The 20066-nt window shown below is 52.2% G+C and overlaps 2 protein-coding genes across 2 annotated transcripts; one reads left to right on the top strand and one right to left on the bottom strand.

Annotated features, from left to right (window-relative positions):
- LOC146588064 (uncharacterized) lies at positions 1 to 10115 on the top strand. The gene is made up of 18 exons (XM_085318599.1): positions 1 to 198; positions 1240 to 1404; positions 1890 to 1938; positions 2127 to 2276; positions 2497 to 2569; positions 3064 to 3258; positions 3646 to 3727; positions 3855 to 3968; positions 4106 to 6271; positions 6963 to 7093; positions 7554 to 7677; positions 7829 to 8008; positions 8135 to 8264; positions 8445 to 8569; positions 8645 to 8830; positions 9114 to 9239; positions 9326 to 9439; positions 9570 to 10115. Exons 1-18 carry the CDS (start codon positions 52 to 54, stop codon positions 9672 to 9674), a joined length of 4362 nt encoding a protein of 1453 aa, XP_085174725.1. The 5' UTR covers positions 1 to 51; the 3' UTR covers positions 9675 to 10115.
- Positions 10116 to 10331: 216 nt separating this feature from the next.
- Positions 10332 to 20066, bottom strand: NCAPH (non-SMC condensin I complex subunit H; the record flags this gene model as incomplete). The annotated part of the gene is made up of 17 exons (XM_085318603.1): positions 10332 to 10881; positions 11102 to 11177; positions 11618 to 11703; positions 12011 to 12127; positions 12431 to 12598; positions 13281 to 13388; positions 13741 to 13863; positions 14317 to 14423; positions 14956 to 15104; positions 15973 to 16178; positions 16348 to 16439; positions 17019 to 17208; positions 17525 to 17646; positions 18190 to 18328; positions 19353 to 19445; positions 19766 to 19859; positions 19969 to 20066. Coding segments are annotated over 17 exons (2028 nt in total), but the record flags the coding sequence as incomplete, so codon positions are not given.

The raw sequence follows: 20066 nt of genomic DNA, 5'->3' as shown, positions 1-20066 counted from the left end.
GGCTGCCTGCCCCCAGCTGATCTCTTTCCCCCTCGGAGAAAGCCTTGCCCTATGGCTTTCTTCCGGCGGTTTTTCCGCTTGGGCAAGGAGAAGAAGAAGCCGAGGCGCTACGAGAACGTCAGGCGGGACGTCAACCCCGAGGACGTGTGGCTGGTGCTGGGTGAGCTGGGCGACGGTGCCTTCGGCAAGGTCTTCAAGGTAAAGAGCTTCAGAAAATGCCCGCAGGACTTTGCTTTGGAAACGGCTCCCTAAATGATTTTTTTTTTCTCCCCTGGCTATAGCTGGTGCTGCCTTAGACCGAGCTATAAGCGATGGCCATCGCCCGGCATCCAGCCCACGCTGCAATGAGCTGGAAACCCTCCGAATCACCCTGGGTCTTTAGCAGCCCCCTTGGCAGGGAGGGAGAGGAGACACCGCAGGGATGCCGGGGACTCCAGCGTCCCCAGGACGGAAAGAGCCGCCGCTTCCTCGGGGTCGAGCGGCTCCTCGTTCCCTTTCCAGGGTGCAAAGGGGGGGCAGGAAGGACCGTTCCCGGCGTGTTCCCTCCCCGCGCGAGGCTGGTTGGCGTTTATCCCCCGCTGTTTTCAGCAGGGGATCCCAGGGCTGGGCACGGCAGGAGCTTCGTTTTGCTGCGACTTTGAGCYGAGGCTGCTTTTTTTCTTTCTCCCCCTCTTGTTGTCACCGAAACCGCGATGCAGAGGCTGAGCTCAACAGGAAACCCGCCGCGCTGCTCCCCGGGGCCCGCGGTGCCCCGCCGGCGGCGGCYGCCTTCCGGCGCTGGGGCCCGGCACGCTTGTGGCACCGGGAASCCTCCCCAGACAGGACCCGGCCAAAAACATCCTCTCGTTTGGGGAAACTTCCCTCTTGGCGCTCGCTTTTTTGGGGGCAGCCGTCGGCTTGTGTTTAAAAACCGCAAGGACTTCCGCYGGGGTCGGGGAGATGCGCCCGGTCCCCACCGCCCTGGCGCGCTCTGGGCTGGGGCAGGGAACCGAAATCCTGGCTCCCGACCCGGTCTGCTGGAGGAAAGGGGCTCTTCCAGGCTCCCGATACATGCCAGGGTCCTGGTGTGGTACAATATCACGATATGGAGCATCCTATCGCGGTAGGACGTTTCATTGAAGCACAGCCGGCTAGATCATCTCGCAACGCGATGCATCGTGTTGCAACGCAACGCAGCAGGACACGTAGCATGTGCTTTTGAAACCTGTTTTCCAGCCGCCTTAAACTTCTTTTCTCCAGGCCCAGAACAAGGTGACGGGGGCTCTGGCCGCGGCGAAGGTGATCACCACGCCGAGCGAGGAGGAGCTGCAGGACTACGTGGTGGAGATCGATGTCCTGGCCTGCTGTGACCATCCCAACATCATCAAGCTGCTGGACGCGCTCTACTGGGATGGGCAGCTCTGGGTGGGCAGGGTCTTGGCAGCCTGGCTTGGAGCTGGGGGAGGAATTTGGGAATGGGCAGGTTTGTGAGCTCAAAAGACAAGCTCCCCATCTTSCTTCGCCTGAAGGGGGGACATTTGCAGATGATGGCTTTCTTGGGTGCTGTCTCCAACAAGAACCTCATGCAGAAACAGGGAGAAAGAAAAGAAAAGCTCTCCCTTGCAAAAYGAGCTGGGGTGGTGCCAAATGACCTCACCCGTTGCTGCCGGGATGTGCTCATCCCTGTTTTCCTGAAGACATATTTCTGGAAAAGCTCGTGCCCTGTAGTTGGTGATGTTTTGCTACCCTGATCTCCTGGGCTTCCCCTTGCAACCAGTGCATGCCCAATCCCGTGTCCTGCCAGCTGGGACATGGCTGGAGGTGGTTTCTCCTTGGTCTGTTGACACGGTTRTCAATGCTGCTCTGCATCTGCCAGSGTGGGCCTTCCCTAACYGCTGCTCTCTCCGCAGATCCTGGTGGAGTTTTGTGCAGGAGGGGCCATGGATGCTGCGATCTTGGGTAAGAAAACCTCCTATGTCTTTAGCCGCACGGGCCATCAGGGCATTTGAGGTTGRTGGTTGCAACTCGGCCCCATTTCTCCATGCCACCTGAGACCCTCTGTTGCCTCTGGGGTCACCCCTCCATGGGGCTGGCTGCTGGGCACAAGGATGCTTCAGTCCTGGGTGTTGCTTTGCGTCTCRTCACAGAGTTGGAGAAAGGCCTCACCGAGGAGCAGATCCAAGTGGCCTGCAAGCAGCTGCTGCTGGCACTGCAGTACCTGCACGACTGCAAGATCATCCACCGGGACGTGAAGGCTGGGAATGTCCTGCTCACCCTGGACGGGGACGTCAAGCTGGGTGAGCCCGCGGAGAAGGGGCTGGCGCGAGAGTCTGCTCTTGCTCAGGGCAGCCGTGCTGGAGGATGGGTGTAGGTCTGTGCTCTCTCAAGGGACACGAGGTGCTGAGCGAGGCCGGGAGTTTTCTCGGAGTGAAGCCAGTCCCTGCTTTCCTGGGAGCTAGCACATGCATGGAGCAGTGCTCCAAGGATGGTTTCTAAATGCTGCTTTCTATGAAACAGCTGATTTTGGTGTCTCTGCCAAAAACTCCAGCACTTTCCAGCGCCGGGCATCCTTTATTGGTACCCCATACTGGTAGGTATGGGGCAGAAATCCTGGGGAATAGCGGGATGTGGGAGCATAGCCACATGGGCTGGGAAAGCAGAGGTGTCCTGCTGCTTGAGGTAGATCTGCCCTACAGTCCTGACTGCTGTTGGTCTTGTGGATGCTCAAACCAGCTTTGCTCCTGCTGGAATAGCAGGAGCATCTTCTTGAGGAATCAGTTCTTTCCTTCTTCCCCTTCTCCAGACAACACCTTCTCTAGGATGGGCCTCCTAATATTGCGAGACTGTCTGTGGCATGCTCCGGGATGGGTGCCTGCTGGTGTAAGCCCTTCTAGGGTAGGGTTGGAGGACTTAGGGGTCAAATCTTAGTTCTTCTGCCTATAGGGCTGTCCCTTGGGTGGACCATCCCTGGACTGCACTTGGGTTTGGTTTCAGAAGGAAATAAGTGCTTGTCTCTGGCAGAAAGCTGGGGGTGAGGCCCCCAGCTCGGGGCAGGCTGCACCCCTTCCCTTCTCTCCCATACAGGATGGCCCCTGAGGTGGTGCAGTGTGAGACATCCAAGGAGAACCCCTATGGCTACAAGGCTGACATCTGGTCCCTGGGCATCACGCTGATTGAGATGGCTGAGATGGAGCCCCCCCATCATGACCTCAACCCTCTGAGGGTGCTGCTGAAGATTGCCAAGTCCCAGCCACCTACCCTGCGTCACCCCAAGAGATGGTGAGTGCCCATATGGAGACCTCTCCCCCACTAGAGCCTGTCACCCAACACAGGAGATGATAGAAAAAGTTGTCCAGTGGGGCAGCTCCTCCTCAAAGTCATGGCAGAACAGGTGGGATGGGATTTTGGATGACCATAAATGATGGTCTTATTCCTCCAAGTCTAGTTGCAGAGGTGTTTCCAGCTAGCACCATGGGTTTCCTATCATACCACCCTTCCTGCAGAAGGTAGCCTCAACAGCAGGCAGCACAGGGGTGAGGACATGGGCTCCTGCCAAGGTCTCAGCAGATAGCGTCACCCTGGGCTGTGGGATTTCATCTCAGCAGAGCTCAGAACCTCACAGGATGCACCCACCTGCCATGTGTTCATGAGGGGTCTGTCCCACAGGTCTGAAGACTTCAAGGACTTCTTGAGGAAATCCTTGGAGAAGAGCCCTGAGGCACGGTGGTCAGCCACCCAGCTCCTGCAGGTGGGTAATGCCATGGGTTGAAGCCCACATCCTCAATCTCTGGGACAGGGGCACCCCTGGCGCTTTGGCACCTAGTGCTACCTGTCCCCTGGTGATGGCCCTGCCCACCTCCCCTGCTTGTGCGCAGCATCCCTTTGTGGCAGATGTCTATGACAAGCGGCCGCTCAGGGAGCTGGTGGCTGAGGCCCGGGCTGACGTGCTGGAGGAGTTTGAAGAGGAGGAAGAAGAGCAGGCCCAGCTGGTGAGTAGCAACTGACTTCTTGCGCAAGTGCAAGATCCAAGAAAATGAGAAGCTTTGGGGAATGGGAGCTGGGCTGCTCAGCCAGGAGAGGTGCTGGTGTGTGGAGACTAACCTTGCCTCTGCTCTCTGCCCCACAGCCCAGTCAGGAACGTGGAGGATCCTTCTGCTTCCCATCCCCTGGCAAGCTGGAGAGGTCCACAAGCACCACTGGCAATGAAGCAGCACTACCATGCCCAGCTACAGGAGAGGGGCAAGAGCCAGCTGTGGCAGCAGCTTCCATCACTCCATGTGGGGACATTCAGGACTTGATGGAGCAGGCTGGGAGGCTCTGCGAGGGGCAGGATGACCACCCTGCTGTCCAAGAGGAGCCAGGACAGAATATTCCCCGTCTGAGGCCCAAGAAAGAGTCTGACTTGCTGAAGCAAGCGAGGAAGAAATCCTCATCTGTCCTGGTGGGCTCTGTAAGGCTCCCTCCAAAAAGACCATCTGAATTCCTGAAGCTGATGAGGCGTCGGTCATTTTTTGGAGGGTTCAAGTCCCACGAAGTTGCCAGTGAGAAACGCAGGGCGGATGGAGGGGACCCAAATGGGGAGCAGCCCCCAGGGCACCTCCTGAGTGGGCCAGGATGGACAGCGCTGGATGCCCTCCAAAGGACACCAGACCAAGTGGAGGTGGGAGAAGTTAAAGGGTGTCGAGAGGAACCCAGTGCTCTGGAGAACTCCTYCAAGATGGCAGAACTCCTGGGGGCAAGTCATGCAGGGGGCACTGCTGAAATGCAAGAGCAGAAAGTGGAACAGGTTGGTCCTGTGGCAGAGGGACAGCAAACAGCTGCTGCAGCTCAAACAAATCCCACATTTTCCTCCAAAAGTGACACTGAAGAGCTGTCAAGGGCAGAACCAACTTGCAGTTTGTCAACCTTGCCCCAAGACAGAGCTGATGGAGGCTGGATCAGCAGCTCATCTGCAGAGGTGCTAGATAAGTGTCCTGTCCCCATCCCTGGGAGGTGGGCAATATCAGCTCAAAGGAGAGGGGAAACACAAAGTCTAGTTGAGAAGCAGCACCTGGATCGTGCTTGTGGAAGCAGGCCCCGTGCCAGCTGGTGTGCAATGGTGGGTTCTGAGCAGGTGACAGCTCTAGACCTGGGGCACACCAGGACCAAAGTCCAGGGTTTCGAAGAGTCAGTTGCAGAGCTCAAACATGGGTTTACTAGATCGTTGCTAGAGCTGAAAGCTGTTGGGGTTAAGCTGCAGGCTGAGGTTGGCTCCACAGCAGCTGGAGAATGGGAAGATGGCCCTGGAGAAGGCAGACGTGGAGCTGAGAGAGCATCCAAGGGACCTGAGGATGACAGAAAACCTGGGGAGACTGACCCAGGGCAGGAGAGGGTGCCACCAGGAGAAACGTTGCTCATGCAGAGTGCAACAGAGGAAGTGGCAGTGGGGTCAGAAGGGCTTGAGGGGTGGCAGAAGCCACCAGATGGACGAGGAGAGACTGCAGAAGGAAACAGTGGGAAGAAAAACACAGCGACACACAAGCCCACCATTAACTCCTTGGAGCAGGCTGAGCAAAACATAGGGGACAGTGAGGAGGAAGCTGCAGACTCTATGATGACTAGCCACCTTGGCGAAGACAGTCAACATTTGGTGGTGGAAACTTCTCTCAAGGGAACCTTGGTGCTGGCAGAAGTGAACTCAGAAGATGTAAGGGAGTGTTTAACTGGAGACCGTAATCCCATGAGCGATGCAGCTGGCAGGGAGGAACTGCCTGCAGGAGAGAGACTGGAGGCAGACTGTGCAGCACAAGCCAAAGAGGGTCTGGTGGGTAAGGAAGCCCAAAATTCAACAGAGGACTCATCCCCCACGGAGATCCTGGGATCAGTTAAAGGGGAAACAGAGAAGAAAGTGGAAAATGACTCTAGAGAAAAGCAGCTCTTGGCTGGTTATAGCAATGACTCTCAAAAGCAAGACGGAAATAGAGAGGAAGGGAGGAATCAACTTGGAGATAATGGTGTGAAGGTTGCTCCAGCTGGGCCATTAAGAGATGGAGTCAGAGGAGAAACGAGTGACTTGGGCAATGGAGCAGTGCCAGAGCCTCAGGAGCCTTGTGGTGGACACCCAAAGGCCACAAAGACCATGAGCTTTACTGCCCTGCGTCACACTTCTTCCTGGGTAGTCTGGAGAGCGGGGGACATCCCAGATTCACCCTCGGGCAACTGCTCCACACCAGAGCRAGGAGAGGAGCTGCTGCCTCCAGCAAACCCTGCAGACACACACGCTCCATCACCCTCTGTGGAGGAAGCCTGGCAGGTGRGGGGGAAAGGGGAGGATGGTACTTCTTGGGTGGCCACCATGCATTGCTCGATTGGCCATGAGTTTTGGCTGAGCTGAAACACAGMCGGGACTCACTGAGGCCTGGCTAGTCGGGGGCTTGGAGCACTCCCAGATGGAGATGGTCCTTCTGCAAAGCAGCACAGTAGGGAGGCAGGGGAGCCCTGCAGGGCTGCAGCCTCAGTGGCTTGTCTTGTCCAGGCWGCAGGCAGCCCGGTGCTCCCTATGGGCTTGCAGGTAACACGGCCATGCAGAGACCTTGCGGTCTCAAAAGCGGTAGAGCTGAACCAGCAAACCCTGCCCCAGGCTGTTGCAGGCACAATGCACGTGGCCGTGCTGTTTCCGGAGCTAGCTCAGGGACCCAAAACTCCTTCGTGAGCCCTTCCYGGGTGAAGGTATCTGAGCAGCCTTCTGCGCTATATTGAGTTTGTGGGTCCCCTTTTCTCGTCTTGCAGCAGGACGTAGGGTCCAGTCTTGTGTCAAGGAGGAGCTCAGGTCTGCTCCCAGAGCCCGTGTGAACACAGCTAGCAGCCCACAGGGTGCATGTTCAATTTATTACCTACTGGACACACTGCATTAAACCCACAACCCTGCCTTTGCGCTGTGTTGCCCAGCACGGGATTTACGTCATCTGGGTTGTTTGAGTTCAAACCATTGCTCCTCGTGGCAGGAACYTCCCTCCCTCCGAAGGATGGTAAAGAAAACGCGCAGATTTGTCGTGGATGGGAAGGAGGTGAGCGTGACGACYGCCAAGACCGTCGGCAAGGCTGAGATGAAGGAGGAGAAGATGCGCTCTGCTCGGTGAGTGGTTGCAGTAGTGGTGGGGCATCCTGCAGGCATCCTGCATCCGTTCCCTGGGGAGGTGTAGGGGTGCATGAAGAGTCAAACATTGCCCAGTCCCATATCTGCTGTCACCAGCAGTTAGTGGTTGTTTAAGGAAAGAAGAGAGGAAGATATTTTCCCATATGCTYTTGTGTCACCCGAGGAGACCGGGAAAGATGAAGGAACAGAACCAATAGTTGAGTTTAGCATCTGACAGATCCAACAGGCAYCAGTGATCCTGCTCGCTGGAGAAAGCCTTCTGCACAGCACTGCATTAGGTGTGCAGKTGTGAAGGAAGGCCTTCACCTTCCTTTAGCCACCTATAAGACAGCTGTCCATTGTGGCCTCCTCACCAGGATGTCCCCAAAGCTCTGGCAGAGGCAGGCACCTTCAGGGCAGCCTTTGGCCACTTCTTACTTTGGCTTGTCCAAACTTTTAGGCGCCAGGAGCTCCGTGAGTTGCGGGTGCTGCAGAAGGAGGAGCAGAGAGCACAGACCCAGCTGGAGCAGAAGTTTCACCAGCAGCGGGAGCAGATGTTTCGGCACATYGAGCAGGAGATGACGGTAACCGGGTGACATCCCTTACTGCAATCCAGTTGGAGGGATGTACAAGTTCCCTAGGCTAGTGGTCTTCCTGCACAGAGCCAGCGCAAAGGCTTGCAGCCTCCCATCAGCTATCCCCGGTCCATGCTGACCCTCTGTGTCTGCACGGCAGAGCAAGAAGCAGTATTATGACCAGGAGGTGGAGRCCTTGGAGCACCACTACCAGCAGTTGAAAGAGCGCCAGGAGCATGAATACACAGTGAAACTGCGTGATGAAGCTAAGCGCCTGAAGTCCCTCCAGGAGAAGGATGGTGAAAAGAGGATGCAAGAGCTGAAGGGCAACAAGACAGAGGTGAGGGCATGGTGGTGGTTCTTATAGTGCTGGACTTGAGACATGGCTCTTCAGAGCTGATGGACTGCACCTGGGGTCAGTCTCCCTTGGGATTTGGGATGATGGCCTCCATGTTTCCCACCACAGGAGCAGCGGTTCTTGCAGCAGCAGCAGGAGGAGCTGAACACAGCCTTGCAGAGAGTTGTCCAGGAGCACAAGAAGAAAATGATGTCTGTTGACCAGGAGCACATCAGSAAGATCCACAGTCTCCGCAGAGGTGGACTGGGCTGCGAGAGCTCTAGGGCTGGGAGGAGGAGGGTGGAGGGACATTGGGGCAAGAGTGGTGAGGGTCTGGCTGGTGGGGGGCAGCTGGAGGAAGGGAGCAGAGGTGGGTTTGGAGGCTGGGGTGGGACACGGTAGGGAGTGRCTGAACCGCAAAGTGCTGTCCTACTGGCAGCCCGTGAGTCTGTGGTGTGGAGCATGGAGCAGGGGCACCTGCAGGAGAAGTACCAGCTCTTCAGGCAGCAGGTGAAGGAGCAGCACGCGCTGCAGCAGCAGCAGCTCCACAAGCGCCACGAGAAGGTAAGGTGGAAACTGCCAGCACTCTGGCTCTGCTCCTTGTCCTGGTCCTGCCTCACCCTCCGGCCCCTTTCACAGGAGATAGAGCGGATGAACCGTTTCCACCAGCTCTTGCTGGACGAGCTCAGGAGCCAGCAGGCCCAAGAGCAAGCTCAACTGCTGAAAAGCCAGCGCTGCTATGCCAAGGCCCGTCTGGCTCTCTTCAAGAGCAACCTGAGGATTCAGGAGGYTAATGGGGCCAAGCAGAGAGAACAAGCTAAGCAGGTACTGGCCAGCGGTTCCCCAGGACCCTCAAGGTTACCTAGCGTGAAATACCGGTTTGGCCATGCTCATGGCCACCCCAGGGCAGGACTCATGGAAACAAGACTGTTGGTAAGGTGTTGAGCACCTTGGCTGGAGGAGTGGMCTGTCTGCAGGCCTCAGAGCTGTGAGCAACAGCTTGGAATGGTGGATGGTAAAAACCCACATGAAAGGTGGTCAAGGGCAGAGTTAGGAGCCCCCTCCACCCACAGAAAGGGGAGCATAACATGGGTTCTTCCCACTGCAGTTCCTGCAGCAGGAGGACAAGCGGCAGAGAGCAGAGGTGCAGCAGCAGCAGGAGCAGCACGCGCAGCAGCTGCAGCAGTTGCAGCAGCAGCAGGCYGAGAATCTGGGGGAGCTGGAGCAGATGCAGGTACCGGGGCCAGAGGGCTGTTTCCTGCACCACTGTTGGCTCTCCTCAAGCATTGCTCTTCCTACYTGCCCTTTGCCTTCTCCCAGAGCGAGAAGATGCACCTCTTGGCCAAGCAGGAGAGGAGACAGCTGGCACGGCTGGACGACGAGCACTCCATGGAGCTCAGCGAATGGAAGCAACGTCTGGCTGCCCGCGAGGAAGTGAGTTGCCCTGTGAYGATGGCCCTTTGCACTTGAAGTGCCGCAGCTCAGCCCACCCTGGGCACTCCATGCCATTTCTCCTCCCGAGTGCTGGCTGGGAGGGACACAATAGCTCTGCTTTTCCTTCCAGATGCTTGAGGAGGAGCTGGGAAACTCCTTGCCTGTTCAGCAGTGCAGAGGGCCGCGTGGCCACCGTGGCAGCAGACTCTCCCGCTTCTTCCACTTCCCTTCCTGATCCTATGCTGTGGCTTCTTGGGAAGACCAAGAGTCGTGGCTGCTGGCAGCCTCCCAGGGACTGGCCCTATGGGACCATAGGAGCCAAAAGTAGCTGTAGAAAACACAAGCAGCCCCAGGACAAGGACGTTGAGCTATGGCCGGTCTACACAGGGCAAYCAGGCCAGGAAGAAGCATGGACCATGGGGATGTCAGAGACCTGGGTGGCCCCTACAAAAGGCTGGGCGTGTTTGAACCCTCCTCAGTTCCTCCTGTGCAGCCCAGTCTCCCTGTGCCGGAGGGGCCAGGGTGAAGCGGCCGCTGCCATCTGGAACGGCTCTGGAAGCTCCTCAATGGAAGTCACCTCACTGATCTTGAAGTTATGGATACACAGGTATCACTGGTGCCTTCAGTACCTGCAYGTCATGGTGGATCACCTTTCAGCTGTGTTGCAACACAAGGAAATACATCTTTTATATGTTAAGAAAGCCTATTTGTCACTATTTTACTGAAAAAAATCCCTCTTGTCAGTGCTGCGAGCTGCCCGAGATAGAGGTAAGGGCACAGTTGCACCCCTTCAAGTTAGCCTGTGCATGCAAATTGGAGTTGCTCTCCACCTACCTTGCCTCTTTTACTCATTTTCTGTCTGATTCCTCTTTCCCCATCTCAAAGGCCCATCTAAAAAGTCTGTAGCAATTTATTATCTTTAAAATCAGTACAAAAGGTAAATCATTTCAGGGAATGAGAAGGCTCGGGAACAGGACTACAGGAGGAACTGGAGACATGAATAACAGTCAGTCTATGCGCTGGAAACTAGACAGGCAGACAGCAACACACAGGGGCCTYTTGCTAGCAGGCACTGGCAGTTCACAGTGAGATTGAGGAACTCCGCTACCAAGGCCCACGGAAAGAGGCAATGGATCCAAGGTGACAACAGCCAGGCAGGCTGAGCTGCAACAGTCCATCCCTATGGGGCCCTATGTTTGCATTGGGCATCCATGATTTAAAAGTCTTCCTGAGGTGCAGARACCAGTGGGATTGTCCAGCTGTGCTGCTGGGATGAGGGAAAATCTGCCACTGATGAGAAAGTCCAGAGGGAGCACTGGTCAGCTGGGAGAGCAGAGCTCTGTCTTGTAGGACCACCCTTGGTGAGCTGCTCTGCCCAGGGCTCAGTCTCCTTGCTTCACTAGGACATCAGACAGGTCCTCTGTGCCCTCCAGCTTCAGATTCTGGAAAAAGGAGAAGAAAAAAACAAATTCAGCAGAATCCAATTCATGTTTACAGTAAACAAGAGACRGGTATTTGAGTTGTCAGGTCCTGACATAGCAAGACCTGTGCCCAGTTTTCTTGTTTCTGATGATTTTTGCTGTGCAATTTCACCCACCGTTCCTACTAACAGTCATGCTCTTTACAGGTGTTGCTCGCATCTTGTGTGGGCAGCATGCTTACCTTCTCATTTGCCAAATGCAGGAGGCAGGCAAATGCCAGCGGGACAGACAGATTCTTAGCCATCACAGAAGGCAGTCTATGAAACAGAGCAAGAGAAAGAAGGTTAGACTGGCCAGAAACTAGGCACCAAAACCCTATTGCTGGAGCGTGCGTGGCAGGTCCTCCCCAAGTCCTTGGTCTTCGTTGCTTTGTCCCTCTTGCTAGCAAAGTATTTGCCAAGCCAAATCCAGAGAGTGAGAGGAACAGGTTTTTTGATAAAATTTCAGATGCTAACATGGAAAAATCAAGAACAGGCACTATACGGGGGAGTGAGTCGTCTTCAGATTGCTGTCTATATTGACAGATCCGAGGCTAACATTCAGAACAACGTAATAGCATGGGCTAAGAGTATCTGTGACTAAAACAGCACCAGGATTCAGCCAGCACGTCTTAACCAACCCAGATGGGTCAGCGTTTGCCCAAGATCAGCTGAAGTCTGTCCCAGCTTCATTCTGACWCAATTTAGGGCCTCTCTACCTGTGGATCAGTTCCTTTGTAATGCCACTGAAGACCTTCTCGCCTGCTACTGCAGATTTGTCCRTCTCCTTCTCCACGTCTTCCATCTGTTTAGCAAAAAGACAGACACTGCTGAGACAGGTTTTCCTCCCAAGGACTCAGCAGATAGCCTTGTGGACCGAGAACAAGCACTGCAAGAGTGCCACCTTCCCATACTGCAGGTATAGTCACAGCTCAAATTCCATACTTGCCAACTATCCCATGGGAGCAAGACTGAGAGGAATTGCTCCTCTGCTTACCCAAGACTGTCTCCACAGGAGCTAAGCATAGTTACCTGTAGGACATTCTCATATCCTCAGGCCTCTTGAGGTATCTGGCAAGACATGTCTGTCTGGGGTCCTCCCCTACACTCACCTCTGCCACTGTTTGTTTCTTCTGTCCATCGGTCAAGAGGTCCCACATGTTTTGCTTCAGCCTCTTCATGTCCATTTTCTTGGCTGTCTTTGCATACTGAATTGCAATCTTATTGACCTGAGGACAGACATTTGGAGTTAGCTGAGGGTAACTGACCAGAAGCTGTATCCTTGGTCAGGACCACAAGAACAACCAAAACACGGTTCTCTCTTGGGAACAACAGTGAGCGCTGTACTGCTATTAAACCCTTGATTTTTAAGCATTTTCCCTTCTGCAAAGGTCCATCTGGGAATAAGGAGTCCAGCAGCAAGCCCGGGAGATCCTGCATCAGTGAAACTATTATCTCAGGTGTTGAGAGGCTTTACTCCAGACCTGCTTAGTGAGCAGTTCACAGAACGAGGATAACACGTGAATCCTTACCTTCTGGGGCTCGGCAATGAGGTTCAACTCTCCATACGTTGTGATACCAACACCACCGACRACCCCATTGAGCTCAGCGTCCTGACTCGCAGGGTGGGTGGTAAGGTTAAACTCCCCTGTCTGGCCCATGAGTTCACCGGGGTCATTGTCATCATCACTGTCTGCAGCCTGATTGAGAACAGATGCACCAGTGAGGCCACTCCACAGACATCTTTGAAGAGCCAGAGTTGTCCTTCACTGAGCTAAGAGGAGCACCTACCCCTGAGAGTGGCTAGATACCTGTCTACCTTCCCCAGGGAGGAATTTTCTTATTCAGCCTCTCCCCACAGTGCTTAGCTTGGGTTAAGGCTAAGACCAGGAGAAGACCTAGACCTGGAGGCAGAGACACACAATATCAGAAGACTGTTCTACATGGAAAGACATAAGGGCTCTTCTGCCAGTGTTGCAGCTAAGACTTGTCATAAACACACTCCTGAGGTTGCATTGCCTTGGCAGAAAGCTGAAGCTTCAGAAGAAATGTACTCCAGCAGGAGCTCAGAACAGCTGGGAGCAAGTTTCACTAGAAGCAAATGTCACTGTAGAGGTGACGGCAGAGATGTGCATGGAAGGGCTGGAATGGAGTTTCTCAGTAAATTGACTTGCAAACACCAAAGCTAGACAGTTTAGTTGATGCTATCGCAGTACTGAGTGAAGGGACAGAGGAATGCGCAGAGACTTTTATGTCTTTGTCACAACTTGCAATGCTGTTTCCTTTTCTCTAGTGGTGAATTCTGACCAGAGTCTCCCTAAGTTATTCTTGCTACATAGCGAGTATATGCAACAGAGAGAWTTTTTTTTTGTCCCCAGTTACCTGCAATGCAGGGCAGAAGTTAGAGGTGTCGTTGGGGTTGTTGTAATCATAGTCACCAATCTCGTCTTCATGATCCAACGAGCTGCCTGGCGCAGCCATCCRGCCAAGCTGTGGAGACGAGACCAGGGTAAGGAAATGGAAAAACTCTAAACATTTCCCCCAGACAATGTCTGCACCTTGTTAATTAATCATCTCCCTCTATCTCAGCCTGCTGGCTCCTTTATTTCCTCACACACCAGCTTACCACCAACTCCCTTTTTCCCCCCTACTTGTAAAGCACAGAAGCCAAGCACAACCCATTCGTCATCTGCAAAGGGTGACGAATTCAGGTAATTCAGTGAGAGGCATTGTGCTGGCCATTCTCCTGCCCCAAGGAGCATCCTGGAGTACTTCAAGCCCATGGCAAGGGTGGTTGTGTGCATGGAGCCATTGCCAACAGGCTTTTGGAGAAGACTCTTACCTTGACAGCTGGTTTGAGGAACAGCTGGACAATGTTGTTAGGGTCATAGTTGAAGTCTGTGGGAAGCGTGGTGCTCTTCATGTTCTGGCTTTCCAGAATGGTTTTGGCCAGAGTTACAGCTGCCTGTGGAAGGTATTACCYTTATCCATGTGACATCCACTACTCACAAGATTAACATGCAACTAAGTGCTTTGAAAACAAGTCTTTGTTTGAAAAGAGGAAGTTCCAAGATGCCTYCAAAGAGGAATTCAGCACTGGTCCAGTTAGTGCACCCAGTGACGTATGCACAGCATCCTAGGATACACAAACAGGCCTTCAGGGTCTCTCTTACTGGCAGAGTATTAGCCAGGAAGAATGCTGCGCTCTTTTTTTATCCAATGGTTAGTTAAAAACTCTCCATTTGTAACATGACCTGCAGTCAGAAGAACCAGCACTAATGAATGTGCATAATGCTGGGTTTACAGAGCCAATTTTGCAGGAGAACCAGCTGAGCCATATGCAGACAACCATTGTAAGACACACTGATATGGTAGAAGTGAGAGCAAAAAGAAACAGAGGCAGAAACTCAGTGCTTACCTTAGTCTTACGGAAATACACCTCAAAGTCAATATCCTCATCAAAGTTTATTTCAAATGCTTTCTTTGCATTCTTCCTCTTGGTCTCTTTTTCAGAGACAGCATCCGCTGCAGAAGGAGACAGTCAATGCTTTGTGACAGAGGAAAGGCAACATGCTTACTTGAGTGTCTACTCTGTGCAGAAAGGTCACCAGCATCTTCTAAAAATCCAATCTTCACTAGTGAAAAGCAACATATGTTGACCTTGGCTTTGTATTTTAAAGGAAACATTATCTTTCTACRGAAGCAGAAAGTTTTAAATTAAACTTCACTTTTTATGCAGAAGGTGGGAAACAACATCAGGATCTGTATTAGTACTATCGCTAATTGAGTCTGTTCCTGCAGTGAGACAAACCCCCTCAGCTTTGAGCATCACTAACAAACYCAACTAACACAGAATACATCAACTATCAAAGGACTCTCCTGAGACCTACAGCATGGTCGCCTTCCTGATGTCTGAACTTGGTATTGCTTCCACTCTGGCTAGAAAAGAGCCATGCTGGCTGATCCCTATCTTGACTGTTCCTGCTTTATGACTCAGAAGCCACCCACCCCTAAACATGACAGATTGTTAACATAAATGCTGTCTGTAAACACGTACATTTGTGACGAGGTTTGAAACGCCAGTGCTCTGGGCCAGCCCACATGGAGAGAGTTCGAGGACTGAAGTAGGAGTACTCTCCTGGTTTCATGGAGAGGTGGAGGCACATGGTGCCGATGTCGCCATCTCCCAGAGGAACCACATCAGTTCTAGAAAGAGCATACACACCACTCAGCGAAACAATTCCTTTGACACATCGCTGCCGCTGGACAAGGACTGGACATTTAATACTAAGACCAGCTCTGTACAGATGTTTCTTGCTCCCTCTGCTGGTATATGTGCAAAACTCCCACTCTTTAATCAGCAACGGTGCTGTGAGCATTGCATAGAGAGTTTGTGGTGTCGCTGCAACAACAGAGGCTGATTTGCCAAAGGGCAGGCTAAAAAGTCAGGTGCAGAGCACRCAGATAAGCAATAACTCTGGAAAAGCATAAACTACATAAGAAGTGCAAAGATATTCCTGTAATACATTCCTGTACATACCTGAAGTCAAACAGAAAGCAAGCTATATATCCAGAYGGGAAACATGTGCACAGAAAATTAAAGATCCCAGAAAGCCACACCCTAACAACAGGAGTGGGACATCAGCACACAACCTTCTGCCACTGGAAGAAACCATCCAGCACAACATGCTGTGAGAGCTGGGCATCAGCAACCCAGAAAGTGTCTTTAAAAGGGAAGCTGACTTGCCTCCTTTTGACACATTCTATCAGTTGTCAATTCCCCCAAAGACTCAATATCCCCAAAAGTCTAATATTATTGTCCAGAAACCCTTGTTCAGCAGCTGCTCGCACAGCTGGCTTCTTTGTGTCATCTAAGGGTATCTGTAATCCCCCAGTGAGAAACTGAGCATAGAAAGGGAAGCTTTGCTCCAGGCCTGGTTTCTGCAATTCTTCTCTGTCCAAGGGGAATCAGAAGAACACAGACTCCTTGAAGGGACTGTCCCATTCCTTCAACTACAGTCAGGTTCTCTGAGCACTGTTCTCCCATTGCAATGGATTTTCACTGACTACTCACCTTTTGCTCTCACGGATTGTCCCAAAGGCCTTGAGACTTCCTGTGAATTCCCCAATTTTGTCTGCTAGTGTGCAGTTGGGGGAGTCAGCACAGAAGTCATCATTTGGTAGGGTGGGAACACCGTCCTCCACATCACTGTCCATTTCCGCATTGATGTCAAACACTTGATCGCTCTTCTTAAATTTATCCAACAGGGCTGACACTGACTGCAGAACAAGAGAGTGCCCAGTGGAAAAGTCGCAGGACAAACATCAGTGGCTCTACTGAGTAACATCCCACTGCCCTCTCTCTCTTGGACATTTCTCTGGGGGACATGCAGCAGGGAGCACAAAATATAGCTCGGGTATCCCACCTTAAGCAGAACAATGGACATACCTCATCATGGGATTCAGCATCCCACTGTGTAAACTGGAAACCAGCCAAAGAAGAGCAGATGGGGCGTTTTTCAATACACTGCGCTAACAGGGCTACGGACGAGGAGAGCAAAAAGGAGAGATTAGATTTAGGATAAAGGAGCTGGCAGCTGAAACAAGTTCCAGAAGTTAAAATATTCTTAAAGCCTCATATGCAGGCAGCTCTTCTTGAAAGTACAGTGCAAGGCTCACTGCAAAAGCACTTGGTCTCATCTCTGAGCAGAAGGGGAGAATTCAGTTGCTCTTCTAACTCCAGGGTGGGCATTGCACTGGGAATCTTATCACGGCAACAGGGTTTGTCAGCATGAACAGGCTTAAAGTACTTTAAAAAGGCCAGCCCTCAATACAGAGCAACTCAACTGCTGTGCAGCTCAGACCACGTATATGTGCTACGTGACAGATCTGCCAGCTACATGCAGTGATCTAAAACCTATGAGGTTCCTAGTTTCTCAACAACAAGTCTCAATTTGAGCAGGATCAGAGCAACAGTGCCAAAGGGTAGCTGAGAAAGAAAACCAAACAGTGAACAAAAGCATAAYTCAAGCTGGCTGAGACTAAAAGGAGCACATCTGGGCAGTTAAAAAGAATAGAAAGGTCTGGATGGGCCCATTGCTTAGTGTTACTGGCACTCACGCTTTAAATCCATCACTTTCACAGGAGCAGAGTTTGGCAGGACAAGTGTCTCAGAAGACGGGAGAGGCACGATTTTCGAATCAAAGAGGAGCTCGCTGTGGCAGCCATGGGTATGCAAACCAGTAAGGAAAATTCCAGCTGTGCTGCATTCATCAAAAGATGCTGCTGTTTTCTGGAACATGGGATCAACCTACAGGGATAGAATCAAGCACAGAATCAAGCAGATGGATGGGGTGACACTGGTCTCTGCTAGGCACAGCTTTGAAGGAAGCAACAGCCATACATCTTTTTCAGCCAGTAGAGAGCTCTTACAGCAGCCTCACGCAGAAGGGATATACACAACTAGGAACACTCTTGCTATAACAGCACAATTTATGGACACACATGTGAATGTTAGAGCCCAAAAGAGGCTGCCACAATGAGGAAAAAAAAAGAAATGTGGAAGACAAGGAGATGTCTCCTTTCCTCCACCAGAAAGCAGCTGTTACATCAGCCCCTTCACTCACCTCAGGTCTGCGATGAGCCTCTGACACGTTGATGTTATTCAAGTTCTGTTCTATAGTTTTGAATGAGTGCTTTTTCTTTGTCTGGACTCTCTTGCTAGACTCAGGAGCTGCAGCGCTTTCTTCTAAAAGGAAAATCACAAGAAGCTTCACTCAGAAAAGCTGCTAAAATGCCCAAGATGAGAAATTTTTACTTCAGTCTGTACAGCCAAACACACAGGCACCCAAAAAATGAGTGGGCATGAAGTTACCCAACTGGATATCTATTAGCATGAACCACCAATGTTTCGTCAGCTGGATGCTGCATTTCCTTTTATCTTCTCTGTCTTTTCTGAGGAGCACATTTTTAACTTGAAGCAAAGAACAGCAAGGAGTGGGGCACTTCATGCCTCAAATTAGGCCATCATTGGTTTGCATTCCAATCTAACCAGACTAATTGTTGAATACAGGCCTGAACACCAGATTCACATTCTCATTTCARCTCTACTTCAGCACCCCTGCAAACTAATTTGGTATTTCCTAGCCCTTGAAAAAAAATGAAGCTAGCAGTACGCTCCCAGATGAACGAAGTGCTTCGAAATGCATGGGTGCTACGTAAGCACACTGACATTGTTTTGCTTGTAGGTTGAACCAGGAACACCTTAACAAAAATAGAGTCAACAGCACACCTCCTTCTTGGCTGTCTGCATCCTTTGCGGGTGCCGAGTCCTTGCCCAAGCCTCCAAGAACTTTGTAGGCATCTGCATGGACTGCATCCACACGCACTGCGTAAATCTTCGCGCTGGCATCAAGGGTGCCAGCTGCTATCTGACGGAAGGAACATAGCATGCAATGTTTAGAATTAGAAAGGAACAAGTCGCATCCAGAAGGTGGTAAACACAAAGACAAGCTGCAAATCTGAATTTCTGAAGGATGTTCACTCTGTTTTAACAGCAAAACTGTGAACAACAGGATTTATTCTGAAACTTATTGGAGACCTAGCAGCATAGCAGGGGTCAAGATAGGTCTTTCCAGGTAGAGTCTATGTTTTATTTTATCAAGGCTCTCGGATCTCRGAAGGGATCACGCAGAAGAATACCTGCCAAGATTAAGCAATGAAGATAACCCAAAGGGTGCGCATTTGCATCTCCAAAGAGACTGCCCTCTCCTGCTCTTATGCCTTCTTTTGAGACATCCTTGTGGTGTCCTTCTATTTTACCCATGTGACAAAATCAAAAGGAGGAAGGCACAGGAAATGCTGAGTGTCCTTTTCAGATCACAGCCCTATCCAGGAAGGTGAAGGGCAACTTACTCAAAATCTGCACACCTGACTTGGTTTCCTCAGCTATAAGACGGCTAGCTCAGATTCCTAGAGGCCATGTTCAAAAAAGCCTTGCTGTTTGCTCATCAAAAAGTCAGCTCTCCTTTCTAGCATCAGCAAACTATTATAATTAGTACGTCTTCGCCCTGGCAAGTACTTATTTGATCCATCCACCTGCTAGACTCAGCCACGCTATCTTCCTTTCTTTTATGGCCTTGCTCTATTACTGGCTATAACACTTCATTGCTTCATAAGCCTCACAACTYTCATTTTTAAACAAGCTCTCATTCTGAAGGAGCAGAGCAGAAAGGAGGATTTAGCCTTTAACTCCTGTGGTACAAAAGAAATCAACACTAYAGACTTGTACTAAAAGTTACTGTGCAGCCTCTTCCAGATGTTTTTACTAACAGTAACATCGCAGGTACCTTCAGTCTGCTGCAGACTTATTTGRGGTTTGTTTTTTAGGAAACCTTATGTTAAGTGCAAGTCGGAATGAAAACACTGCAGCAACCTGGCAGCAATTTCCCTCACCTTGAAGTTGGTCAGTTCAGAGTCCTTCTGTTTCAGTATCTCTGTCATATAGTCTATAAGGTGCAAGCCAAAAGCATTCTTCGTGGTGATTTTCTGAAACAAAGCAGACCTGAGAGTGGATGCCTGGAAAATGAAACTTGTCAGTCTGCCTGAGAACCGCTGTCCTGTGGGGGTATTTAAGGCCAAGGGGATGTGCTCTGTGTCATGTCTGACTTGGTTATGATTGAAAGGCGATAAAGGAGGTCTAAAGAGGTGTCTTGCAAGGGTGACACGCTCGGTTATTAGCTCAGGGGGCTTGCAAGGAGAATAACTGATGAAATGGGTCACCGGGTGACAGGGAGGCAAACTTCCCCCGCCTCCCTCCTCCTCCTCCTCCCGTGCCGGCGGGAGGACGCAGCGGCGTGGAGACTCACGTTCTCGGTGGAGAGCTTGATGCAGGTGGAGTAGTGCTCCGAGATCTGCGTGTTCGTCCACTGCGGGATGGCCGGCAGCGACGTGTCCGCCTGCCTGCGGGGAGGCACGGGGCCCGCTGAGGCGGCGGGCCGGGGCGCTCGCCCCGCGCCGCCCGCTGCCACCGAGGCCCCCGCGCCCCGAGGCCTGCGCGGCCCGGCCCTACCTGGGCACCGGGGAGATGAGGCCCAGCGGCGAGTCGGTGCTGCCCAGCTGCAGGTCGGCGGCCCTCGAGCGCCGCCGCTGCTTCCTCTCCCGCTCGTC

Source organism: Rhea americana, unplaced genomic scaffold (assembly GCF_003343005.1).
Source record: "Rhea americana isolate MKP2758 unplaced genomic scaffold, rheAme1 scaffold_544, whole genome shotgun sequence".
Classification (NCBI taxonomy): domain Eukaryota; kingdom Metazoa; phylum Chordata; class Aves; order Rheiformes; family Rheidae; genus Rhea; species Rhea americana.
This window is presented reverse-complemented; position numbering and strand designations above follow the sequence as displayed.